Raw genomic sequence first — 24,481 nt, forward strand, 5'->3', positions numbered from 1 at the left:
TGCAGTGGGTGCCACCCCTTTAACCTGCATCCCTTCAGCACCCTCTACCCTCCCTTTTGTTCCTTCAGCCCTTCTAATACTTTTGTAACCAATTTCCCATACTTAACACCCTTTGTTGGAAGTAACTAGCATGGTTTCTGACTTCCTGGCTAGAGCTGGGGGCATATAACCCACAAATATTTCCCAAATCTACCCGTGTACTACTGCCACAACTAACTCCCACTCTAACCCTGGCACAGTGATCTCACCCCTGGACTCCTGCACAGCTGGGCTCCTAAGGCACAGCCAAGCAGGCCTGGAGCTAGTCAGGCAGGAGGGCCTAAGGCAGCAGCATTCCCTGGAGAGTGACCCACAGGAAAATGAGCTCTGGGAGAAAAATGGGGCCCCGCCACTGCCAACCTCGGAGGACCGGTGGCTGATTTTATCCCACAAAGTTGTTTTGCTTAAACTATTATTCACGGAAAGCCTATCACTAGGCCAAATTCCTTATCTCTGCTTTATGCTCAGTCTGCCTTTTCTTTCTCCTATTATAGATAGAACAGCAGGGTAACCTGAAAGATAAGAGCATTTTATTTGTAAAGTCTTTGCCAACTCACTTAAGAATGAAAGAAAATAATTCCATTGCTGTAAGAACATCTTTTAACTTTTCTTCTAACCTGAGCATCCTAGGGTCCCAGAAATTCCAGTTTGCTGATCAAATCCCTCGGGTGGTAGAGGTACAAGCTCCCATAGGAAGGAAGCGAGTGTGCAAGGCTTCCTGGCAGGAAGGGTGGCAGGGCATACACTGCCCGAGTCCAGAGGACACAGACCAGGAGCCAGGTGCCCGACGACAGCGTCCCCTCCGCTGGGCTGGAGAGCGGCTCGGCCTTGAGACAAAGTGCGAGGAGGTGCCTCAGCTGAAGGTTATTGTCTCTGCGTCTCCAGCCTGGGAGGTGGGCTTGGATGGAGGGGTGAATGCTTTCTTGCCTTCAGCTAGAGCTTTAAAATGCTGTGAGGAAAGAGAGGGAACATGGAGTGTTTGGAATATGCTCATTGCTACATTTTAGCAAGAAACCTCTTTACAACCCTTTAAGCTCCAATTTTCTCCCAACTGTGCTTTCAAAACAATTCCTTGGTGTTGTCTTTGAAAAACAGCTAGAAATTTGTCCTGCTTCCTATAAAAATAAACCCTTTCCTTTCCTTCCTGCTTCTGTTCAATAGGCGACGTGGCTCTCCTGTAAGGCCCCTCCCCCCCTCCCTCTTCCTTAGAAGCCCCGCCGGCCTGCTGTGGGGAAGGGTGACGGGGACCGGGCAGAGACAGCCTCCCTGGTCCCAGGACACAATCAGAGCCGACTCAGAACAGTGAGACGGCAGCAGCCCTCACTGCAAGTCCATCCCTTGTGCTGGACTCACCTGCGAGTTCTTGAATTCGGAGTAGAGGGAAAAGAGCAGGTGGAGAGACTGGATCCGGCTCTTGTAGATAGGAATGTCTAGGATGGCTGAAACCAAGACCTCCCATGAGCAGAACCACACAAAAATCTAGGACTTACGGGGCACCTGCTCAGGAGAGCCGATCCCCTCCGACGGGATGTGTTACCACGGCTTTGGGAGTGAAATACCCAGCAGGTATTGGCACAAGCCCAAACACGGCCCTTCATGCATTTCTCCCCGGTCGGGACAAGGAAGGGCTGGGAGAGCTTACCGCAGATCATGTCGATGTACGCCGCCAGGCTACAGTCGATCTCGGCCGTAGGCAGGCTCACCTGGGAGGGGCAAAGGAGGAGCCAAGGTCAAAAGCTGACTCTCTCTAAGAGCTGTTACCATAGTCACATGTATTATGGGCTAAATGGCATCCCCCCCGCCCAAATCCATATGTTGAAATACTAACCCCCAGCACCTCAGAACATGACTGTATTAGAGATACAGTCTTAAAGGAGATAATTAATCATTAGGATGGACCCAAAGCCAGTATGACTGGTGTCCTTATTAAAAAAGGAAATAAAGGCACGGACACATACAGAGGGCAGACCCCGTGAAGACACAGGGAGATGGCCAATAAGAAAGGTTCTGGGAAAAACCAACTGTGCCAACAACTTGCTTTCAGATGTCAAGCCTCTGGAAGTGTGAGAAAATAAAATACATACCTGTTGCTTAAGCCACAGCCTGTGGTACTTTGTTATGGCAGCCCCAGGGAATAATACAATATGCTTGTTTTTTTCTCTGATCAGTGAAATGGAATTGGGCCTATTCATTAACCACCAAAGTAGCACACAATCTAACAGAACCAAAAGATTTATAAGTAAAATATACTGCCATGCTACCCTCCTGTGTGTATTTGTGTAAAAGAAAATGGTACTATGCTATGTCCAAATATTAATAATTACTTGACATTAAAAGGCCTCATGGTCCTTGGCCACCAAAGGAACAGAAAAACTGGACATGACATCTCAGGTGACAGGCTCTGGATGTAAACAAGTTATACTATAAATCTAAAAACCATTAGCTTCTTAATCCCTGACCAGTTATCTCAGTGGTTAGTGTTGGCCTTTGGACAAAAGGGTCATGAGTCCTCAGCCATCCAGATCTTGTGTTTGCCTTTCATTACCATTTTGTAATTTTTTTTTAATTTTACCAATTTCTTATTAAATTTATGCCTGTATTTTTAAGTGAAATCTTTATTGTTGAAAGTACTACGTATGTCCCCCTTTCCTCCCCACTGACCCTTCTAGCCCGCCCCCGCCCCATGCCCCAGGCCTTCACCACCCTACTGTCTGTCCGTGGGTCATGCATAGGTGCATACAAGTTTTGGTTGATCTCTTCCCACCCACCCCACCTTCCCTCTGAGATTTCTAATGTGTTCTATGCTTCTATGTCTCTGGATCTATTTTGTTCATCAGATTATTTGTTCATTAGATTCCACATATGAGTGACATCATGTAACACTTGTCTTTCACTGACTGGCTTATTTCACTTAGCATGATACTCTCCAGGTCTCTCCATGCTGTCTCGAAGGGTAAGAGATCCTTCATTGTTACTGCTGCATAGTATTCCATGGTGTAAATGTACCACAACTTTTTTATCCACTCATCCACTGATGGGCACTTGGGCTGTTTCCAGATCTTAGCTATTGTAAATTGTGCTGCTATGAACATAAGGGTGCATACATTCTTTCTGAATGGTGTTTTGGGTTTCTTAGGGTATATTTCTAGAAGTGGCATCACTGGGTCAAATGGCAGTTCCATATTTAATTTTTGAGGAAACTCCATACTGTTTTCCATAGTGGCTGCACCAGTCTGCAGTCCCACCAGCAGTGCACTAGGGTTCGCTTTTCTCCACATCCTCATCAGCACTTGTTGTTGCTGGTAGCCATCTGACAGGTGTGAGCTGATACCTCATTGTTGTTTTGATTTGCATCTCTCTGATGATCAGTGACTTTGAGCATTTTTCATGTCTCTTGGCCTTCTTTATGTCCACTTTGGAGAAGTGTCTCTCTAGGTCCTTTGCCCATTTTTTATTGGCTTGTCTTCCTTTTGTTAAGTTGTATGAGTTCCTTATACATTTGGGTATTGACCCTTTATCAGATGTGTCATTGCCAAATGTTCTCCCACACAGTGGGCCCCCTTTTTGTTTTGGTGATGTTTCCTTTGCTGTGCAGAAGCCTTTTATTTTGATGTGGTCCCATTTGCTTGTTTTCTCCTTAGTTTCTTTGCCCTAGGACCGTGGTCGGCAAACGGCGGCTCGTGAGCCACATGCGGCTCTTTGGGTCCTTTGAGTGTGGCTCTTCCACAAAATACCACGTGCAGGCACGGACGTACAGTGCGATTGAAACTTCGTGGCCCATGCGCAGAAGTCGGTATTTTGTGGAAGAGCCAGTATTTTGTGGAAGAGCCACACTCAAGGGGCCAAAGAGCTGCATGTGGCTCGTGAACCTCGGATTGCCAACCACTGCCTAGGACATGTATCCATACACATACTGCCATGGGAGATGTCTGAGATTTTGCTGTGTAGGATTTTTATGGTTTCCTGACTTACATTTAAGTCTTTTTTTATCCATTGTGAGTTTATTATTGTGAATGGTGTAAGCTGGTGGTCTTGTTTCATTTTTTTGCATGTATCTGTCCAATTTTCCCAACACTATTTATTGAAGAGACTGTCTTGACTCCACTGTATGTTCTTTTTTAAGTAGAAATGGAACAGATGCCCCTAAGTATCTCTTCGGAAGCAGAAAGCTCCATCAGGCCAAGACTAGAGGTAGTGTGGTGCCCAGAGGAAGTGTGGTTTCCCTGTCTCTTCTGGGCTTAGTCCCAATCCATGGATAGTGATTAGCATGGTAACTGTGAATGTGGTCCAGTTTGGAAGCAGTCAGTTCAACCATGGTGTAGTCATTAAAGCATCAGACCCACTGGTCATTCTATTTGCTACTATGTATAGAATCAGTTTATCATTTTCTAGTAAATTATTTGCAAGGTTCCTGAAGTGATTATTTTCTATTCTTATTGGTAGGCATTTAGCTGTGGGTTAAAAATACTTGGTCTGCCGAAACCGGTTTGGCTCAGTGGATAGAGCGTCGGCCTGCGGACTGAAAGGTCCTAGGTTCGATTCCGGTCAGGGGCATGTACCTGCATTGCGGGCACATCCCCAGTAGGAGATGTGCAGGAGGCGGCTGATCGATGTTTCTCTCTCATCGATGTTTCTAACTCTCTGTCTCTCTCCCTTCCTCTCTGTAAAAAAATCAATAAAATATATTTTAAAAAAAAAATACTTGGTCATTTAAATTCTCGGTGATGTATTATTAGTGTGCTAGGTTTGCCGTTACGAAATATCACAAACTGGGTGGCTTCAAAAAGAAAAATTTATCTTCTCAGTTTGGAGGTTAGAAATTTAAGATCAAGGTGTTAGCCCAGGCTGGCATTACTCAGTAGTTGGAGCACTGGCCCTCAAAGGGTCTCGGGTTCAATTCCTGGTGAAATGCATGTACCTGGGTTGCAGGGTTTTTAAAAATATATTTTTAATTGTTAACAGTATTACTGATATCTTCCTTATGCCCCTCCTCCCAGCTCCTACCCACCCCCAGGTCTTCACCACCCTGTTACCCGGGTCCATGGGCTGTGCATGTAAGTACAGAAGTTCTTTGGTTTATCTCTTATCCCCACAACCCCACATCGAGGTGTCTCAGTCTGCTCCAGGCCTCCCTGCTTCAGGTCTTATTTTGTTGGTCAATTCATTTTGTTCATTCGATTCCACAAATAAGTGAGATCATGTGACATTTGTCTTTCTCAGTTTGGCTTATTCCACTTAGCATGATAGTCTCCAGGTCCCTCCACGCTGTCCCAAATGGTAAGAGCTCCTTCTTTTTTACAGCTGCTCAGTATTCCATGGGGTAAGTGTCCCACAGCTTCCTTATCCACTCATCTGCTGATGGGCACTTGGGCTGTTTCCAAATCTTACCTATTGTAAATAATGCTGCTGTGAACATAGGGGTGCACATATTCTTTGTTTGGTGTTTTGTGGTTTTTAGGATATATTCCCAGAATTGTGATCACTGGATCAAATTAAAAATGGTGTTTCATTTTTTATTTTTTGAGGAAACTCCATACTGTTTTCCACAGTGGCTGCACCAATCTGTATTCCCACCAGCAGTGAACTAGTGTTCCTTTTTCTCCCCATCCTCACCAGCACTTGTTAATTTTTTTATGATAGCCATTCTGACCGGTGTGAGGTGGTTTCTCATTGTGGTTTTAATTTGCATTTCTCTGATTAGTGACTTTTAGCACTTTTTCATGTGTCTCTTGGCATTTGTATGTCCTCTTTGGAGAAATGTCTATTCAGGTCTTCTGCCCATTGTTTAATTGGATTGTTTGTCTTCTTTTTGTTGAGTTGTATGAATACTTTATATATTTTGAGTATTAACCCTTTATCAAATGTATCATTGACAAATATGTTCTCCCATTCAGTGGGTTCCCTTTTCAATGTAATGGTTTGTGGTTTTTTGCTGTGCAGAAACTTATTTTGATGTAGTCCCATTTGTTTATTTTTTCTTTAGTTTCCTTTGCCCTAGGACAGCAGTCACCAACCTTTCAGATCTCACAGACCACTAGTGGTGTGCAGACCACCGTTTGGTGACCGCTGCTTCAAAGGTTTCCTTAAACCAGCGGTTGCCAACCTTTTGGACCTCACAGACCACTGGTTGGCAACTGCTGCCCTAGGAGATATATCCATAAACATATTGCTATGTGAGATTTTACTGCCTATATTTTCTTCTAAGACTTTTATGGTTTCATGCCTCACATTTAGGTCTTTTATGCACCTTGAGTTTATTTTTGTGTATGGTGCAAGATAATGGTCTGGCTTCATTTTTTGAATGTGTCTGTCCAGTTTTCCCAGCACCATTTTTTGAAAAGACTGTCTTTACTTCATTGTTTGTTCTTGCCTCCTTTGTCAAATATTAATTGACTGTAATGGTGTGGGCCAATTTCTGTGGTCTCTGTTGTGATCTATTTGTCTATATGCCTGTTCTTGTGCCAGTACCAGGCTATTTTGGTTATAATGGCTTTAGTTATAGTTTGCTTTATGGTATTGTGATCCCTCCTACTTCATTCTTCTTTAAGATTACTGCAGTTATATGGGGTCTTTTATGGTTCAATATAAATTTTTGGAATATTTGTTCTAGCTCTGTGAAGTATGCCATTGGTATTATAATAGGAATTATGTTGAATCTGTAGATTGCTTTGGGTAGTATAGACATTTTAATTATGTTAATTATTCCAATCTGTGAACACAGTATATCCTTCCACTTGTTTATATCTACGTCTATCTCTCTCTTTTTTTAAGATTCTATTTTATTTATTTTGCTAACCCTCACCCGAGGATATTTTTCCATTAATTTGTAGAGAAAGAGAGTGGAAGAGAGAGGGAAAGAGAAAAATATCAATGTGAGAGAAACACATCGATTGGTTGCCTCCTGCACATGCCCGGACCAGGGCCAGGAGGAGCTTGCAACTGAGGTACATGCCCTTGACCAGAATTGAACCTGGAACCCTTAGGTCCACAGGCCGATGCTCTATCCATTGAGTCAAACTGGCTAGGGCTCTATTTCTTCTTCTCATTACAGCAGTCCCTTTAGCATTTCTTGCAGTGCTGGTTTAGTTGTGATAAACTCCTTTAGCCTTTTTTTGTCTGGGAAGCTCTTATTTCACCATCTATTTTTGAATGACAGCCTTGCTGGATATAGTAATCTAGGTTTCAGATCCTTGCTTTCGTTATCTTGAGTACGTTGTGCCAGTCCCTCTGGCCTGTAGAGTTTCTCATGAGAAATTAGCTGACAGCCTTATGGAGTTCCTTTGTAGATAACAAATTACTTTTCTCTTGCTGCCTTTAAGATTCTCTGTCTTTAATTTTTGGAATTTTAATTATGATGTGCCTGGGCGTGGGCCTGTTTGGATTCTTTTTGCTTGGGACTCTCTGTGCCTCCTAAACTTGTGTGACTTTCTCTTTCACCATGTTAGGGAAGTTTTCTGCCATTATTTCTTCAAACACATTCTTTATCTCTTGCTCACTTTCTCTCCTCCTGGCATACCTATTATATGAATACTAGAGGCCCGGTGCACAAAATTCGTGCACGAAGGAGGGGGGTCCCTCAATCCAGCCTGTCTCCCCATTTTGGCTGTCTGTTTGAATTTGTATCTGTGTATTAGGTAGATGTGCTACAGTGGCCAATCTCTAGTCCAGAACAATGTCAGACACTGTTTCTGATAGGCCCTGAGTCCCCTGTTTGGAGCTATCAGCAATCCACACCTTGTGGCTCCCTCTGCTGGGGCTGGGTGCTTTTGGAAAGGACCAAGGTATGCACCAGGCTCTGCTTTTCCTATCCCTGAGCCCAGAAGGAGATCAGGCAAAGACTCAAAGCCTCCAGAGATCTGCCTCTGCCTGCAGTCTGATTGTTCTATTCCTGTATTTTTGAAATTTGGGGTACTTAAGAATAGCATAAATATCTCTGGAAAAGTAGAGTCTAAAGTAATAATACAGGAAATATATATACATGTTTACCAATAGGTATATGTTACAATGTTCTTAGAAATATTAACATAATATTGTAATAATATTTCATTTATAATAACCCAAAACTGGAAACTATCCAAATGGCTACCATAGGATGGATAAGTAAATTGTCACATATTCAAACAGTGTAGTATCATGCAGTAATGAGAAAAAAAGGACAACAATGTAGGAAACAATATTGATGCATCTTCACATGGATGAACAATATAGATGAGCAAAAGAAATAGGACACAAAAGAGTTCAATTACATTTAGATAAAATACAAAATAGGCAAACCTAATCTATGGAATTAGAAATTAGGGAGAAAAAAGACAGAAAAGAAAAAAAAGGAAGAGAAAAGGTCAGGATAGTGGTTATGTTGGGATATCTGAGCATGAGGGGAATTCTAGGTTGCTAGCAATGTTCTGCTTTTTTATCTAATGTGTTGATTTACACATAGGTGTTCAGCTGTGAAAATTAGTATGTGTACCTTTCTGATTATGTAATTTACCTCAATTAATAAGCTAATAATGATAATGATATAGGAAGAGAGAAAACACTGGGCCCTAGAGTGAATGCCATACTTTCTTAGCTCCTGCTACCTTCCACTCACCTTGCCCAAAAGCTCCTCAAACTCTGGGGACCATTCCTGCATCAGCGTGTCAATATCAGGCATGGGTCTAAGAGTAGAGAGGTAAATATGAACAAGAAACATGGAGAGGTGACATCAGCAATCTCTGAGAGGTCCTCGATCTGGCACATTAGGATTTCCAGAGAATACAGACTGGGCATCTCAAACCTACCCTGGACCTGGGGTTTGGAGAAGCTGTCTAAGTAATACCAGATAAATCACAATCTTTATGTCTGCAATCTCAGCCAGTAGCTGCCATGATCTATAGGACCTCAGGTTGATCAAATATGTCCCCAGTTTTTGGACCCTCTTCTCAAAAGCAATGGGTTTCCACATGGTGAAGGTTGCCATGGGTTTACAGTGGTGAAGAAGGTAGCATTTCTTACCTGGTATAGTGTACAGTTGCAGGGGGCTTAGAACGATGCAACTCAGAGATGCTCTCAATCCATGTGTCAATGGCTTTGGGATTCTTTTCTGCATCTTCCAGGCTCTTTACTTTCATGTGTTGCTAGAAAATCAAGGGGAAAGCCTGACTCGTGGCACTGAAGTAGCTCTCGTTTTCACAGAGTGACTCATCATATGCTGCTGCTATTTCATACACAAAGTAGCTGATGAAAAGGGAGGCTTCACAGCAGCCAAATGAAGATTATAGGAAACCCTGATAAAACTTTCTAGAGCCCTGGGAAAGGAGAAGGTCAATAAGATAGAACTGACCATAATAACACATCATTTCACACCTACTGGGATAGCTACAGTGAAAAAGAGAGTAGCACGTGCTGATGAGGATGTGGAGAAATTGTAACTTTCATTCATCACTGGTAGCAAATTGTAAAATGATTCAGCCACTTTGGAAAACAGTTTGGCAGTTCCTCAAAATACTAAACAGATACCATATGGCCTAGTAATCCCACTCCTACATATATATCCAAGAGAAATAACAATATGTGTCCATGCAGAAACTTGTACATCTTCACGGCAGCATAATTAAGAAAAGTGGAAACAACTGGTGAGTAGATAAACAAAATGTGAAGTTTCCATACAATGGAATTGTGTTCAGCCATTAAAAAAAAAAAAAAAAAATGAAGCAGTTACCAGATTCTAGGAGCAGGGGGAAATGAGGAGTGACTACTAATGGGTACACAGTTTCTTTCTGGAATGATGAAAATGTTCTTAGATGATGATACTTCTACAGTTCTGTGAATATACTAAAAATCACTAAACTGTACAATTTTAAAGGATGAATTTTATGGTAGGTACATTATATCTCAATAAAACTGTTATGTAAAAAATAGGACTGTCCTGAAACCACAGCCATCACTTCTAGTAGGCAGTAAGTCAACCATATACACACCAACAAGGCCTCCACTCGGGCCCTCTCCCATTGGGCCTGTACTATACTAGCATCTTACTGTGATGTTGTGCTGTTTGGAATTCTCTGTTAACCAGAGTGAGAGTACTGTAGGGTCTGACTGCTTTGTAGAAGGCTCATCTAATACCAAGAGGCCAAGGTTGTCAGGCTTCCCATCGGGACGTGGGACCTGGGTAAGAGAAAAGTGAGAAAACAGAGAAAAAAATGAGACAGACATAAAAAGGCCATGTATCTTGTTTTCAATAAGCTCAAGAGGAAGAACTATTCTGCTTCATCACTGCTACTAGTATCAAAAAGCATGCCTGTCTGCCATACTGCACTAAAATCCTACCTAGAAAACATACATGAGCCCTGACCAGTTTGGCTCAGTGGATAGAGCATCAGCCTGCGGATTCAAGGGTCCCAGGTTTGGTTCCAGTCAAGGGCATGTACCTTGGTTGCGGGCACATCCCCAGCGGGGAGTGTGCAGGAGGCAGCTGATCAATGTTTCTCTCTCATCGATGTTTCTAACTCTCTATCCCTCTCCCTTCCTCTCTGTAAAAAATCAATAAAATATATTTTAAAAAAGAAAAAGAAAAAGAAAACATACATGATCTACAGGACCTTAAATAGAAAGCTGAAGTCATGGATAATTAGGCAGCAAATATATGACAATTTTTAACATATAATGAGATAATCAAGTACTACAGAATAGCAATGAATATAACATGGAGGAGAGAGTAAGGTTAAGAATTCTAATGAAATGAAGGGTATATATCAAGGTAGCCAATGCTTGTCAAGAAAATTAGTGGAACTGGTAGAGTAATAGAGGTGTCGGAAGAAACACCTCTGGACTCATGTTTAGGATGTTCTGACTGTACCTTTAAGAATGCATCAATATCCCCAACAGCTGGGATAAAATCAGGAATGAAAGGTTTCAGTTTGTGGTCCAGGTCAATCAACTGAGGTGTATACCTAGGAGATAATGCCAAGGGAAGATGGAAACAGAAACTCACTTTACTATTTAGGTTTTAAAAATCTAAGGAGAATGGCCTTGTTTCAGACTAGAGGCAGGAAAGGGCAAGGTAGGGCCAGGGGGTTATGGTAAGAAGACCTAATACTCACCTACTTATATACTGGAAGAGTTCTTTAACCTCAGCAGAAACTGGCAAATGCTCATAATCGGCAGGATCATAGGCCCTGGGGAAAGAAATATATGATTCCACCCAGAGAGGAGCAGATGCCGCCCAGCCCGGGTTCAGCCCCTGGGCTACTACACTCATTGGGCACTGGACTCAAAACCTAGATTATGCTCCACCCACATCTGCCTTTCCTGGGTGGTTTGCAAGGCAAATTTAAAATTTATTAAAATTAGCCCTAGCTGGCCCTAGCTGGTTTGGCTCGGTGGATAGAGCGTCAGCCTGCGGACTGAAGAGTCCCAGGTTCGATTCCAGCCAAGGGCACATGCCGGGGTTGCGGGCTTGATCTCCAGTAGGGGGTGTGCAGGAGACAGCCAATCAATGATTCTCTCTCATTGATGTTTCTATCTCCCTCTCCCATCCTCTCTAAAATCAATAAAATATATTTTTTAAAAAAATTAGCCCCAGCTGTTTTGGCTCAGTGAATAGAGCATTGGCCTACAGAATGGGTTTGATCCCAGTCAGGGGCATATTCCTGAGTTGTGGATTTGATCCCCAGTGGGGGGGGGGGGGGGGGTAGGAGGCAGCCAATCATGTTTCTCTCTCTCTCCCACTTCCTTCCTCTCTGAAATCAATAAAAATATATTTTTAAAAAATAAAATTTAGCCCTAACCAGTTTGGCTCAGTGGATAGAGCGTCAGCCTGCGGACTCAAGGGTCCCAGGTTCGATTCCGGTCAAGGGCATGTACCTTGGTTGCAGGCACATCCCCAGTGGGGAGTGTGCAGGAGGCAGCTGATCGATGTTTCTAACTCTCTATTCCTCTCCCTTCCTCTCTGTAAAAAAAAAAAAAAATCGATAAAATATATTTGAAAGAAGAAAAAAATAAATAAAATTTATTAAAATTAGCTTTGTTATCTCTGACAATAAAGAACAGAGCTGCAGAAAATCCAAAACATAATTTTTAAACATTTTAGAATATAGCAGAAACATCACTGATGAAAGAGAAACACTGATCAACTGCCTCCTGCATGCCCCCTACTGGGAATCGAGCCTGCAACCTAGGCATGTGCCCTGACCAGGAATCAAACTGTCAGCTCCTGGTTCATAGGTTAATGCTCAACCACTGAGCCACATCAGCTGGGCCTCCCCTTTTCTGAATGAAAGGGATGAAGAGAAAAGGTAGAATGAGATTTTAATTTCTGGCATGAAAATAATTTGCCTCAAAAATAAGTTATTTTAGCCAAAACCGGTTTGGCTCAGTGGATAGAGAGTTGGCCTGCAGACTAAAAGGTCCCAGGTTCGATTCCGGTCAAGGGCATGTACCGGGTTGCCGGCACATCCCCAGTAGGAGATGTGCAGGAGGCAGCTGATTGATGTTTCTCTCTCATGGATGTTTCTAACTCTCTCTCTCCTTTCCTCTCTGTAAAAAAATCAATAAAATATATTTTTTTTAAAAAGAAAATAAGTTATTTTTGTAAAGATGTTTTTCACAGTATTATTATTATTATTTTTTTTGACGGCGCAACTTTGCCTGGGGCGCACTGGGGACAGTCCGCCCCGTCCCCCACCCCGCAACCCTCTCGCCGGGTCGCCGGGAGCGGGAGGAGTGGGGGAGCAGCGGTCGCACCGTGGGAGGGGCGGCCCGGCCCCCCCCCCTTACAGGAACACCCGCGCCCCCGCGGGGATGGAACCCCCCCCTCGCGGGAAAGGAAGCCCCACGTGGGGGTGAGCGCCGGGAGTCGGGAGAGCACACAGTATTATTTATAGAAGTAAAAAATTAGAAACAAAATACCCAACAATGGAGTAATGGTTAGGTATGTTCAAGTTGAATATTGCATGGTTACTAAAAAATACTTGGCTCTAGTTGGTTTAGCTCAGTGGATAGAGCGTCAGCCCTCGAACTAAAGGGTCCCAGGTTTGATTCCAGTCAAGGGCACGTACTTCGGTTACAGACTGGATCCCGGCCTTCATCGGGGCACGTGCAGGAGGCAACCAATCAATGTGTCTCTCTCAGATCCATGTTTCTCTCTGTCTCTCTCTAAATATCAGTGGAAAAATATCCTCAGGTGAGGATTAACAACAACAAAATAGTTGTATTGACACATGAAATGCATACAATAAAAAATAGAATATATATTAATTATAATTAAGTAAAATGCAATGAACATTGACAAAGCATATAATTAACTGGAAGTTATTAATAAAGTCGTTCTGGGGAGAGTTGCTTAATAAAAAATTAAGTAGATTAATGACTTAAAGTTTACATTTCCCTAATTATAATTAAGGAAGTCAGTTGGGAAGCATGGAAGCATGAAAAGTCAATATGGTATTAAACATTTGCTTCATTTAATTAATGTCAACCTGCAGGTGGATAATGCAAAGGTAAGGTAACTATTTTTATTTTTATTTAAGTACTTTAATAAATGATATATGCATATGGTACAAAATAAAAGGTACAAAATGCATACAATAAAAAGTTATGTCTCCCTTCCACACCTGTCCCCTTGCCACCAAGTTCTCCTTCCAAGAATAATCACTATTATTAATTTCTAGTGTATCCTACGCATAGTCTATGTAATGTTTGTTTTATACACATGGTAGCAAAGCATGAACACTTCTATACCTTTTAAAAATTTAATAGTATCACTTGGAAATTGTTCTCTTTTTTGTTGTTAATCCTCACCCGAGGATATATTTCCAATGATTTTTAGAGAGAATGGAAGGGAGGAGGAGAGACAGAGAGAGAGAAACATGGATGTGAGACACATACATCAATTGGTTGCCTCCCGCACACACCCAATCAGGGCTGTGGATTGAGCCTGCAACCAAAGTACATGCCCTTGGGTGGAATCAAACCTGGGACCCTTCAGTCCGCAGGCCGACGCTCTAGCCACTGAGCCACACCAGCAAGGGCCTGGAGACTGTTCTTTACCAGTGCAAAGAGTGCTACTTCATTGTTTTTCAGGGCTAGATAAAGTTCCACTGACTGGTTATATCATCATTTATTTAACCGGTAATTATATTTTAAATGGATGGGTCTTAGAATCCACTTTGATTAAAACCTATAGGGATGGGTCATGACTAATCTAACAACAGGGTTTGGAACAGGGCGAGAGGTTTTGTACTTAAGCATCATTCAGGAATGTTTTGCCTCATGTGGGCCCTGAAGAACCTGTCCATAAAGGATCTGAGCTTAGAGTTTTCTACTCCTGTGCATGTGTGGTTCCTTGCTAAATAGAAATGCTTTGGTATGTACATAACTTTATTTTGCCCCAGAATGTGAACTCCCCAAAGTCAGGGACCATCTTTTGGATTTACTCAGTGAATCCACATGACCTGAGTCCACAAATGTTTCCGACAGTGCAAGTGACATTGAGACTCAGTGAGGCAGTGGATCAGAAAAGAATGAAAACTCATTCAGTTGGGTTTCTGAGACACATAGAAATCCTAAATAGAGATCAAAGGAGATGCTGGAACTTCACTTTTAACTGATACTCTCCTAGTCCATGTTTTGAAGAAGGTGCTTTCCTCACCCTTCTAGTGGGGCTCCGTGCTCTTCATCATCATCATCTTCATCCGAATCCGTTTCTGATGAGTCATCATCATCATCGTCATTTTCACTAAAGCCTTGTTGAGGCGTCAGCTGCAAGGTCTTCTTCTTCTCCTGGGAGAAGGCACAGCAGGCGAGAGAGATCCAGGTAAGGAAACAGGAGTGAACCTATGTCATTTTCTCCCAGGACTCTAACCCGTCCCTCCTTCCTGGCGCCACAACAGAGAGAAGGCAGCAGTCCCCGAAAGGCCTCGAGACCGTCTGCTCCTGCTGACTACACACTGGTCCCCACTTTCTATAACCATATTCTAGTTCTCTGCTTGAGGTTTAGGCATAAATTTTATCCAATATATATCTATCTGACCTGTTACTTAGGAGACCCTGAGACCTCTGCATAAACTACCCAGTAGATTCAACCCTAAAACTTGGGGACTTTTGGAGAAAGGCACCTCTAAATTGTTATATTGGAAGGAAATGAGGACAAGTGAAGTGTGAAGACAAACTTTAGGGGATCTTAATATTCAGAGGTCCTAAGGAGGAAATCTAGTATTTAATTTGCAAGACTGCCCAGAGTAAGCTGCTTGTAACTATCAAAAGAAAGTTCATGACCAACTCTGTGCCTGAATTCTGATCAGCAGTTCCGGAGACTACAGGTATTCTGTTTCCATTCTCTTTAAAGGGCATCTAACTGCTCCAAATTTCCCTTCCCTTCCCCCTTAAGTTAGATGCAAGGATTAGGCCCTGGCTGGGTGGATCAGTTGTTAGAGTATCGTGCTGATACACCCAGGCCTACAGGTTCAATTGCCAGTCAGGGAGCATATAAGAATGAACTAATAAGTGGAGCAGCAAATCAATGTCTCTCTCTTTCTAAAATCAATCAATCAATAATTTTTTAAATACAAAAAATGCAACGACTATGCATTGTATCTCAAGAGACTCTTCTGTTACTGGCATTACAACCTATCTTTCTGAGCTTCAGGTTCTCTATGTACCATCCCACCCTCTCAAGGCCACGAGAAGGGATCTGATGGTGCTTGGAGGGGCAGTTGGGATGGGATCCATATCTTTGCCTCTGTGGCCTGGAGCCTGAGAAGTGCCCTCACTTAGGACCTGAAGGATGACCAATTGGCCCCCTTTAAAAGTAGATTTTGAGCCGAAACCGGTTTGGCTCAGTGGATGGAGCGTCGGCCTGCGGACTGAGAGGTCCCGGGTTCGATTCCAGTCAGGGGCATGTACCTGGGTTGCGGGCACATCCCCAGTGGGGGATGCGCAGGAGGCGGCTGATCGATGTTTCTCTCTCATCGATGTTTCTGACTCTCTCTCTCTCTCCCTTTCTCTCTGTAAAAAATCAATAAAATATATGAGAAAAAAAAAAAAAGTAGATTTTGAAAGCTTGGTTTCCAAATGCTATATGGCTTATACTAAGGTTAATAGATTTTGGTTCTAGTTTTTAAATTATATAACACTAGACGCCCGATACATGAAAATGCGTGCAAGAGTAGGCCTTCCTTCCCCTGGCTGCTGGCACCGGCTTCCCTCCGGCACCTGAGACCTGGGTAGCTTCCCTCTGGCCCCCAGCTTTGTCCAGAAGGACATCCGGTCTAACGAGCATATTATCCTTTTATTATTGTAGATTTATTTCATGGTAAAGCAGCTACTGGCACATAAAATTGTGACACATTAAAGGACATCAAAAACTGCTTTTGGGCCCAGCTGGCATGGCTCAGTGATTGAGCATCAACCTATGAACCAGGAGGTAACAGTTCAATTCCCACTCAAGGCACATGCTGGGTTGTGGGCTCGATCCGCAGTGTGGGGCATGCAGGAGGCAGCAGATCAATGATTCCCTCTCATCATTGGTGTTCCTATCTCTCCCTCTCCCTTCCTCTCTGAAATCAATAAAAAATTATTTAAACACACACAAACACAAAAACTTCTTTTGGTCACAGCACAACACAGATTTATTATACATGGCCTTGGATATTTTTTTATAACATAGCATTATACAAATACCTGAAAAATGACTCTGTGGGTTAGATGTTAACACAGCACACTATTAAAAACACAGCACACTACTCACAAAGTGGGGCTACATTAAAATGGCACCTCTCGGGCCTTTTACGAAATCAGTCTATATCACCAAAGCTTTCTGCGCTGCTTCAAATGTTCTCTCTCATAGAGCTGTGAAGGCTCCTGTTCCTCACGGACAGCTAACCTGTGACCAGTGGACCACAGGCTAAGGCTGGACACAATGGTGCTAAAAGAGCACACGCGCTACTTTAAGGCCTCACCTGGCTTAGAGCTGTAGGCATCTTTGTCTTTCTCTCAGAAACAGTTCGTAGAACAACAATAAAGTAACATCTGGGTCTTAACACTTCAAAATTAAAGTCTCTTTCACAAAATATTGACAATAAACGAATGCCTAAAACAATGACTCCAAACTTGTTTAATAAAAAAAATGACTTGGGCCTGGCTGGCGGGGCTCAGGAGTTGGACACTGACCTATGAACCAGGAGGTCAGGGTTCCATTCCCGGTTTGGGCTTGATCCTCAGTGTGGGGCACAGGAGGCAGCCGATCAATGATTCTCTCATCACTGATGTTTCTATCTCTCGTTCCCTCTCCCTTCCTCTCCGAAATCAATACAAATATATTTAAAAAAAAGAAAAGAAAGAAAATTACTTGGAGTGCTTGCTAAAAATATAAACCCCCATGCTTTTACCTTCAAGACTCTGATTTGGTATTTCTAGATGGGGACTGGGAATCTGCATTTTAAAAATTAAGTGTCTCCAGTTGATTCTTATGATCAGTAAAGTTTGCAGAACACCGGCCTATATTATATGAAATTCCTCACCAGAAAGTCAGCGGTAGCCCTGGCTGATGTGGCTCAGTTGGTTGGGCGCTGTCCCTACATAGAAAGGCTGCAGTTTCGATTCCCAGTCAGGGCACACACATCCCCAGGGTTTTCTGCTCAATTCCCAGTCGGGGGAGTGCAGGAGGCAGCCGATTAATGTTTCTCTCTCTCCCTTCCTTTCTGTCTAAAACTCAATTTCTAAAAATCTTTTTAAAAACACAGCTGTAATAGTAGTCTTTATTCCAAAGGAGAGTCAAAAATCTTAAGGTTTTTTCTTCCTGATTATCCTCCATGAGCTCAAAGGTACCAGACCACTGGAGGTGACCATCCAAGAAATGCTTACTACTGAACTGGTGTCGACTGTAACTACTAAACAATCAAAGCAGGAGAAGCTGGGCTATACTGCACCTTGTTATTTTCCTCTTCATACTCATCACTGCTGTTATCAGCCATAGTCTTGTTTGGAAGATGGGCAGAACGAGCAAGTCCTTAGAAGAAAAGTTTTCCCTTTAGGTTATTGTTAAAAGAATTTTTAAGGACAAATAATTTCTAGTTTATAATATTTTATAATCTGACCACAGTTTATATGAGCATCTAGCTAAAAGATAGGAGACTGAACCCTAGCCATGGCTCTGTCAATTCAATTCAAACATGTATTTACTAAGCATTTCTGTGCTTAAGGCACTGGGTTAGACATTATACTAACTGATTATTTGCTGTTACATAAATAGTATAAAATCTGCCATTAGTTTACAGACACATTGATAAAATGAGGTAGGTAATTAATAAAGTGAAAAGAGTACTGGATTTATACTCAAAATACTGAGTTTGGAGGACATTCTATCACGTGGACAAAATGACCCCTTCTCTGGGTCAGTATTCCTACCTCTGAACGAGGTCCGTAACACCTCTCGCTCAGGACTGTTGTAAGGATCAAGTGAAAGAACTTAGATGAAAGAAACGAACCCAGCTCCTGTCAAATATTAGTCACAAATATAAATCTGAATCAGCCTGGCCCATGTGGCTCAGTGGTTGAGTGTCGATCCATGAACCAAGAGGTCACAGTTTGATTCCTGGTCAGGGCACATGCCCAGGTTGCGGGATTGATCCCCAATAGGGGGTATGCAGGAGGCAGCCGATCAATAATTCTCTTATCATTGACATTCCTATTTATCTCTCTCCCTTCCTCTCTCTAAAAATCAATAAAAAGATATTTTAAAAAATAAATCCGAATAAGTGCCCATAAAGCAATAAAAACATTCTGAATAGTTAACCAGATGTAAGATATTAACTGGCATGATTTCTAAATCAAATAAATGCCTATTAAACACCATTTTCCAGCCTACTGAATTACTCAAAATGAAAATGAATTTATCATGCCCACAGCCAGCATGATTAAAAACATGGTTGAGTCAAAAACCTGGGAGTCCAGGTATATATATATCTCCAAAAGATTAAAAGCATTGACTCAGATACATGTACGCTAATATTCATTGCAGCATATTCACAAATTCACAATAGCGAAAAGATGTAAATAACGTAAATGTCTAACAGCAGAATAAAATGTGTTTATAATGACAATGGAATATTATTCAGCCATAAAAAATAAGGATATTCTAACACATGCTACAGCATGAATGAATCTTGAAAACATTATGCTAAGTGAAATAAGCCAGACACAAAAGAACAAATATTGTAAGATTCCACTTATGTGTACCTAGAGTAGGCAAATTCATAGAGACAATGTAGAATAGAGGCTACCAGGAGCTGGGAGGCAGAGGGAGATGGGGAGTTATTATTTAACTAGAGGCCCGGTGCACAAAAATTTGTGCACTGGGGGGGGAGGGGGGTCCCTCAGCCCGGCCTGTGCCCTCTCGCAGTCTGGGACCCCTCGGGAGATAACGACCTGCTGGCTTACGCCTGCTCCCGGGTGGCAGAGGGCAGGCCCAATCCCTAGGTGCAGCCCCTGGTCGGGCTCAGAGCAGGGCCGATTGGGGAGTTGGGGCGCCGCCCCCTGTCATACACAGAGCAGGGCGATCAGGAGGTTGTGATTCCACCCTCAGTCACACTCAGGGTAGGGCCTATTGGGGGGTTGGGGCACCATCCCCTGTCACACTCAAGGCAGGGTCGATGGGGAGGTTGGGGCGCCACCCCGTCATGCACAGAGCAGGGCCAATCAGGGGGTTGGGGCATTTCCCCCTGTCACTCACAGAGCAGGGCCCATCAGGGGGGTTGGGGCTCTGTACCCTGTCACGCACAGAGCAGGGCCCATCAGGGGGTTGGGGCACCGCCCTCTATCACCCACAGAGCAGGGCCGATCAGGGGGTTGGGGCGCTGCACCCTGTCACACACAGAGCCGCAGGGCAATCGGGGGTTTGGGCGCTGCCCCCTGTCATGCTGATCCCGGTGCTGGGAGGCATATTACCCTTTTACTATATAGGGTAGAGGCCTGGTGTATGGGTGGGTGCTGGCTGGTTTGCCCTGAAAGGTGTCCTGGATCAGGGTGGGGGTCCCCACTGGGGTGCCTGGCCAGCCTGGGTGAGGGAATGATGGCTGTTTGCAGCTGGTCACACACCCTTCAGGGTCGGGGTCGCCACTGGGGTGCCTGGCCAGTCTGGGTTGAGGAGCTGAGGGCTGTTTTCAGGCTGGGGGTGACTGAAGCTCCCAACCGCTCCTTTTTTTTCTTTCTTTCTTTTTTTTTTATTCTGGGCCAGCTTTAGCTCTGAGGCTTGGCTCCAGCTCTTAGGCCTCCGCTGCTGAAAGTAGGTTTCTGGCCTTTGCTTACAATGTTGCGATCCTGCTGGCTGAAGCCCGGCAGGTTTCTAGGGTTTTGTTTAGCTTCTATGTTTGTTACATAGTTGCTTGCAGCTCAGAGGCCTGCAGGGGTAGGCGGGGAACGTTGGAGTCCTCCGTCACTGAAGCAAGCAAGCCTCATGTTAGTTTCAAGCTGCCTGGCTGCCGGCCGCCATCTTGACTGACAGTTAATTTGCATATTGCCCTGATTAGCCAATGGGAAGGGTTGCGGTCGTACGCCAATTACCATGTTTCTCTTTTATTAGATAGGATGGGTACAGTTTCTGTTCAGGATGGTGCAAAAGAACTGGAAATAGTGAGATAGCTATGCAATATGGATTTACTTATTGTCACTGAATTATATACTTAAAATAGGGTTCAAATGGTAAATTTTATATTAGGTATATGGTATTTACCACAAAAAACAAACAACCCTAAATGTCACCCTTTGTTCCTAACTCAAAAGCCAAATCCAATCCATAATCAAGTCTTAGTGATTTTTAAAATATTTTTTATTGATTTCAGAGAGAGGCAGGGAAAGGGAGAGAGACAGAAACATCAATGATGAGAGAGAATCACTGATCAGCTGCCTCCTACACATCCCCCACACTGGGGATCAAGCCTGCAAATCAGACATGTGCCCTGACTGGGAATGAAACCATGACCTCCTGGCTCATGGGTTGATGTTCAAGCACTGAGCACACCGGCTAGACAAGTTTTAGTGATGTTTCTTCTCTTTACTCTCAGCTTCCTCACAACATACAAGCCACTATCACTCAACTCAGCCATTGCAACAGTCCTTCCAACTGCTTCCTCCTTTCACCTTTCCACCCATTCTAGGGCAGTAGCACAGCCTCCAGGGCTCTGCTTCCCGCTGCTGACTCTCTCCGCCTCCCTCCTGCATGTTTATTCTGATATCACTCTTTCCCCTCACATGCTGGTCCCTTTCAAGTCCTCAAACTCCATTTCTTTCTGGCATCAGGGCTTTTTCACATTTCATTTGCTGTTCTTTTTTCCTGGCCTACTTTTCCTCACTGTCTGGATCCCCCCATCTTTCAGTCTCAAATGTCACCTCATAGGCCATCCCTGATAACCTATCAAAAGTAGATCCCAGCCCTGGCTGGTTTGGCTCAGTAGATACGAGCATCAGCCTGTGGACTGAAGGGTCCTGGGTTCAATTCTGGTCAAGAGCACATGCCCAGGTTGCAGGCTCAATCCCCAGTAGGGGGTGTGCAGGAGGCAGATGATCAATGATTTTCTCTCATCATTGATGTTTCTCTCTCTCCCTCCCTCTCTTTTCCTCTCTGAAATCAATAAAAAAATATATTTTAAAAAAACAGATCCCACCCTAACCGGTTTGGCTCAGTGGATAGAGCATCGGCTTGCAGACTCAAGGGTCCCGGGTTCGATTCTGGTCAAGGGCATGAACCTTGGTTGCCGGCACATCCCCAGTGGGGAGTGTGCAGGAGGCAGCTGATCAATGTTTCTCTCTCATCGATGTTTCTAACTCTCTATCCCTCTCCCTTCCTCTCTGTAAAAAATCAATAAAGTATATTTAAAAAAAAAAATAGATCCCACTCCTCACCATTATTCTCCCTCCTAACATCAAGCTCTTTGCCTCCATCAATGCATTTACCACATTTGTATGTTCATTTATTCATTTGTCATGTCTCCCATGATTACAAGCCTCAGGGTGGCAGAAGCAATGTCTTTTAATACCTGTATGTGCAGTTCCGAGCATAAGGCTGATGCACAGTATACATTCAAAAATGCATTGCTGGCCCTAGCTGGTTTGGCTCCGTGGACAGAGCATCGACCTGTGAACTGAAAGGTCTCAGGTTCGATTCCCGTCAAGGGCACATGGCCGGGTTGTGGGCTTAATCCCCAGTGGGGGACTTGCAGGAGGCAGCTGATCTATGATTCTCTCTCATCATGGATGTTTCTATCTCTCTCTCCCTCTTCCTTCCTCTCTGAAATCAATATAAATATATATATATATGTATATATACACACACATATATCTTACCTAATAGACAAACATGTAAATTAATCATCCCTCTACTATGCTCACCAGCCAATCAGGAGAGTATGCAAATTAACCCAACAAAGATGGTGGTTAATTTGCATAAGTAGGGGCAAAATGGCAGAGCCAAGACTGAAGGCTCCAGCCCAAGGGAAGGCTGGGTCCTGGTTCCGGCATTCAGGGGAAGGGAAGGCCTATGGCACGAATCTCTTCGTGCAATGGGCCTCTAGTATATATATAATGCATTGTTGAATAAATGACAGTGTCAGGTCCTCTTAAACTATCCCATTGATATTTTTATTGGGATTGCAGGTTAAGGGCAGGTTACTGAAGCATTTTCAAAAATGAGCAAAACAGTTTTAATAAGTTAAAACACACACACACCAGGCCCCTGACAGGCTGTGCGCAGAGCAGCAGCCTAAAGGAAGTGGCAGTTGGGAACACTGATCAGGCTGCAGGAAGCCCCCGAAACCTGGGGGCTGTGTTTTCTTCCCCCTAAACTAGTTGCAACACAGGAGCAATGGCAAGTGAAGAAACCTGGCTCTGAACGTGGACATGGGCTATTACAAAACAGACTTCTTGGAGACAGTCATCGGTCCAGCTGCTCTTTGTTCTGAGGACCCTTTTCGTTCTTTCCTTTTCGTTCCTCTCTTACCTCTGTATCTTGGGGCTGGAGTATAAATACTTGCCACGTCTTCGGAGTCGTTAATCTCTAGGCGCTCATCATACGTCTGGTTTTCAACAATCTTGGTCTAAGCAAGAGGAGACATGGTTACCGGGCGCAGATGATCGGACACCACGCACTCCGTGGAGAGGGGCGCTGATCCCCTTCCTTACCCACGACACCCACTTCGCCCCCTTTCACACCCTCCTTCAGGCCGCTGGCCCGAGGTCCAGCAGGGAGTCCCTCTGCGGCAGCCCCGGTAGGGCCCGTGGCCAGGCTGGCCGAGGAGGCGGCGCCTGGCGGGAACAGCGGCTGACGTCTCCCCAGCTCCCCAGACGGTCAAGCCCCGCCGCAGGGGCTTAGCTTTCCTGGGGGATGGCGGCTCTCTCCCGGGCTCCGTGCGTCCCCCGAGGCTGGCGAGGTCCCCCAGGGAGGCCGTACCGGCTCTAGAAGAGGCCTGTCCCTGGGGTTCCCTCGTCGACCGGGCGCCGGGGGCACTCCCGTCTCAGTCCCGTCCACTAACCCCGGGAGCGTCGCCCCCACCTCCACCCCACCTCCGCCTTGCAGGTCGAACCCCCCTCAGTTTCTTGGGCAGTAAACGCAGCAGGATGATGGTGAGTGGCGGGAGGAAGGGAGTCAGGAGCAGCTGTAACGGTGACGAGCAACACGGGGGCTCCGGGACGGCGGGAAGAGGCGTCCTCCTCCTTCCTCCCGGGCGGGAGAGAGGCAGCGGTCCCCCGCCTGCCGCCTACCTGGAGCCCCGCTGAATCCGTCTCCTCTGCCTGGAAGGCACCCCGGCCTGCGGCTGGGGTCTCGCTCCAACCCTGGCCAGGCCACTTGAGGGACTCCGCCCGGAGAGACCCGCCTGTGGTCCGCGGCCGGTCGCTAGGGGAACACAAGCAGCTCTGAGCTCTCGCGGTGCTCTCACTCTCGCGAGACCTTCTCTCCTCGCGGCACGCCCGCTCTGCCCGCGCAAGCGCGGAGGCGGAGACGGCTGGGAAGCAGCCTCTCTGGGCGCCTGTGGCGACACCCTGTGGTCACGGTGGGAAGGCGAGAGGGCAGGTGCATGGAGGGCGCTCTCCATCTGGGACACCCACATCAGTACCACGGGGCATACATTTCCTCATGCATCGGTCCGCTCGGAATGTAAGCCGCGTCTTTAAGGAATCGTCCCACGACTCTTGGTGCGCTCTCTTTCCATTTATGTTCCCCCAGAGGCCTTCGCAGGCATGGTGTCCCATTGCACGGGACACGCTTCTAACGAATTACTTCTTTACCTGAGATTCCAGTTTAACCTGGTGTCCGTATGTTCATTCGCTAGAGAAGACTGCGCTTCTTTAGGGCAAGATCTGTGTCTGCTTAATTTTTTTTTTTCAAGTTTAAGAAGTTTTATTTTTTTTTCCCCAATATTTTTTATTGATTAAGATATTACATATGTGTACCCTCTACCCCCCCTCTCCCCGC

At 44.6% G+C, this 24,481-nt stretch overlaps 1 protein-coding gene across 2 annotated transcripts; it reads right to left on the bottom strand.

The window, feature by feature from the left end:
• Positions 1–547: 547 nt before the first annotated feature.
• IFT46 (intraflagellar transport 46) lies at positions 548–24,296 on the bottom strand. Of its 2 annotated transcripts, none has more exons than XM_081098552.1 (12): positions 23,770–24,296; positions 23,043–23,105; positions 17,946–18,025; positions 14,669–14,799; positions 11,121–11,195; positions 10,877–10,970; positions 10,057–10,185; positions 9,034–9,155; positions 8,630–8,696; positions 1,682–1,742; positions 1,393–1,478; positions 548–988 (listed from the first exon to the last, which is right to left on the bottom strand). In XM_081098552.1, the coding sequence occupies exons 3-12, from the start codon at positions 17,988–17,990 to the stop codon at positions 893–895; spliced, it is 906 nt and encodes a 301-aa protein (XP_080954678.1). In that variant the 5' UTR covers positions 17,991–18,025; positions 23,043–23,105; positions 23,770–24,296; the 3' UTR covers positions 548–892. The 2 variants fall into 2 exon arrangements, with proteins under 2 accessions (XP_080954678.1, XP_080954679.1); XM_081098553.1 differs by having other exon boundaries at positions 23,009–23,105; positions 23,770–23,961.
• Between the last annotated feature and the right edge of the window lie 185 nt (positions 24,297–24,481).

This window comes from Myotis nattereri, assembly GCF_964212035.1.
Source record: "Myotis nattereri genome assembly, chromosome: 9".
Classification (NCBI taxonomy): Eukaryota; Metazoa; Chordata; class Mammalia; order Chiroptera; family Vespertilionidae; genus Myotis; species Myotis nattereri.

Coding starts and splice junctions, on each gene's coding strand:
- IFT46 (XM_081098552.1), bottom strand. CDS start 17,990: ATGGCTGATAACAGCAGTGATGAGTATGAAGAGGAAAATAACAAG. Junction 10,186..10,876: donor ATATTGATGCATTCTTAAAG/GTACAGTCAGAA, acceptor TCTCTTACCCAG/GTCCCACGTCCCGATGGGAA. Junction 989..1,392: donor CCGAATTCAAGAACTCGCAG/GTGAGTCCAGCA, acceptor CTTTCCTCACAG/CATTTTAAAGCTCTAGCTGA.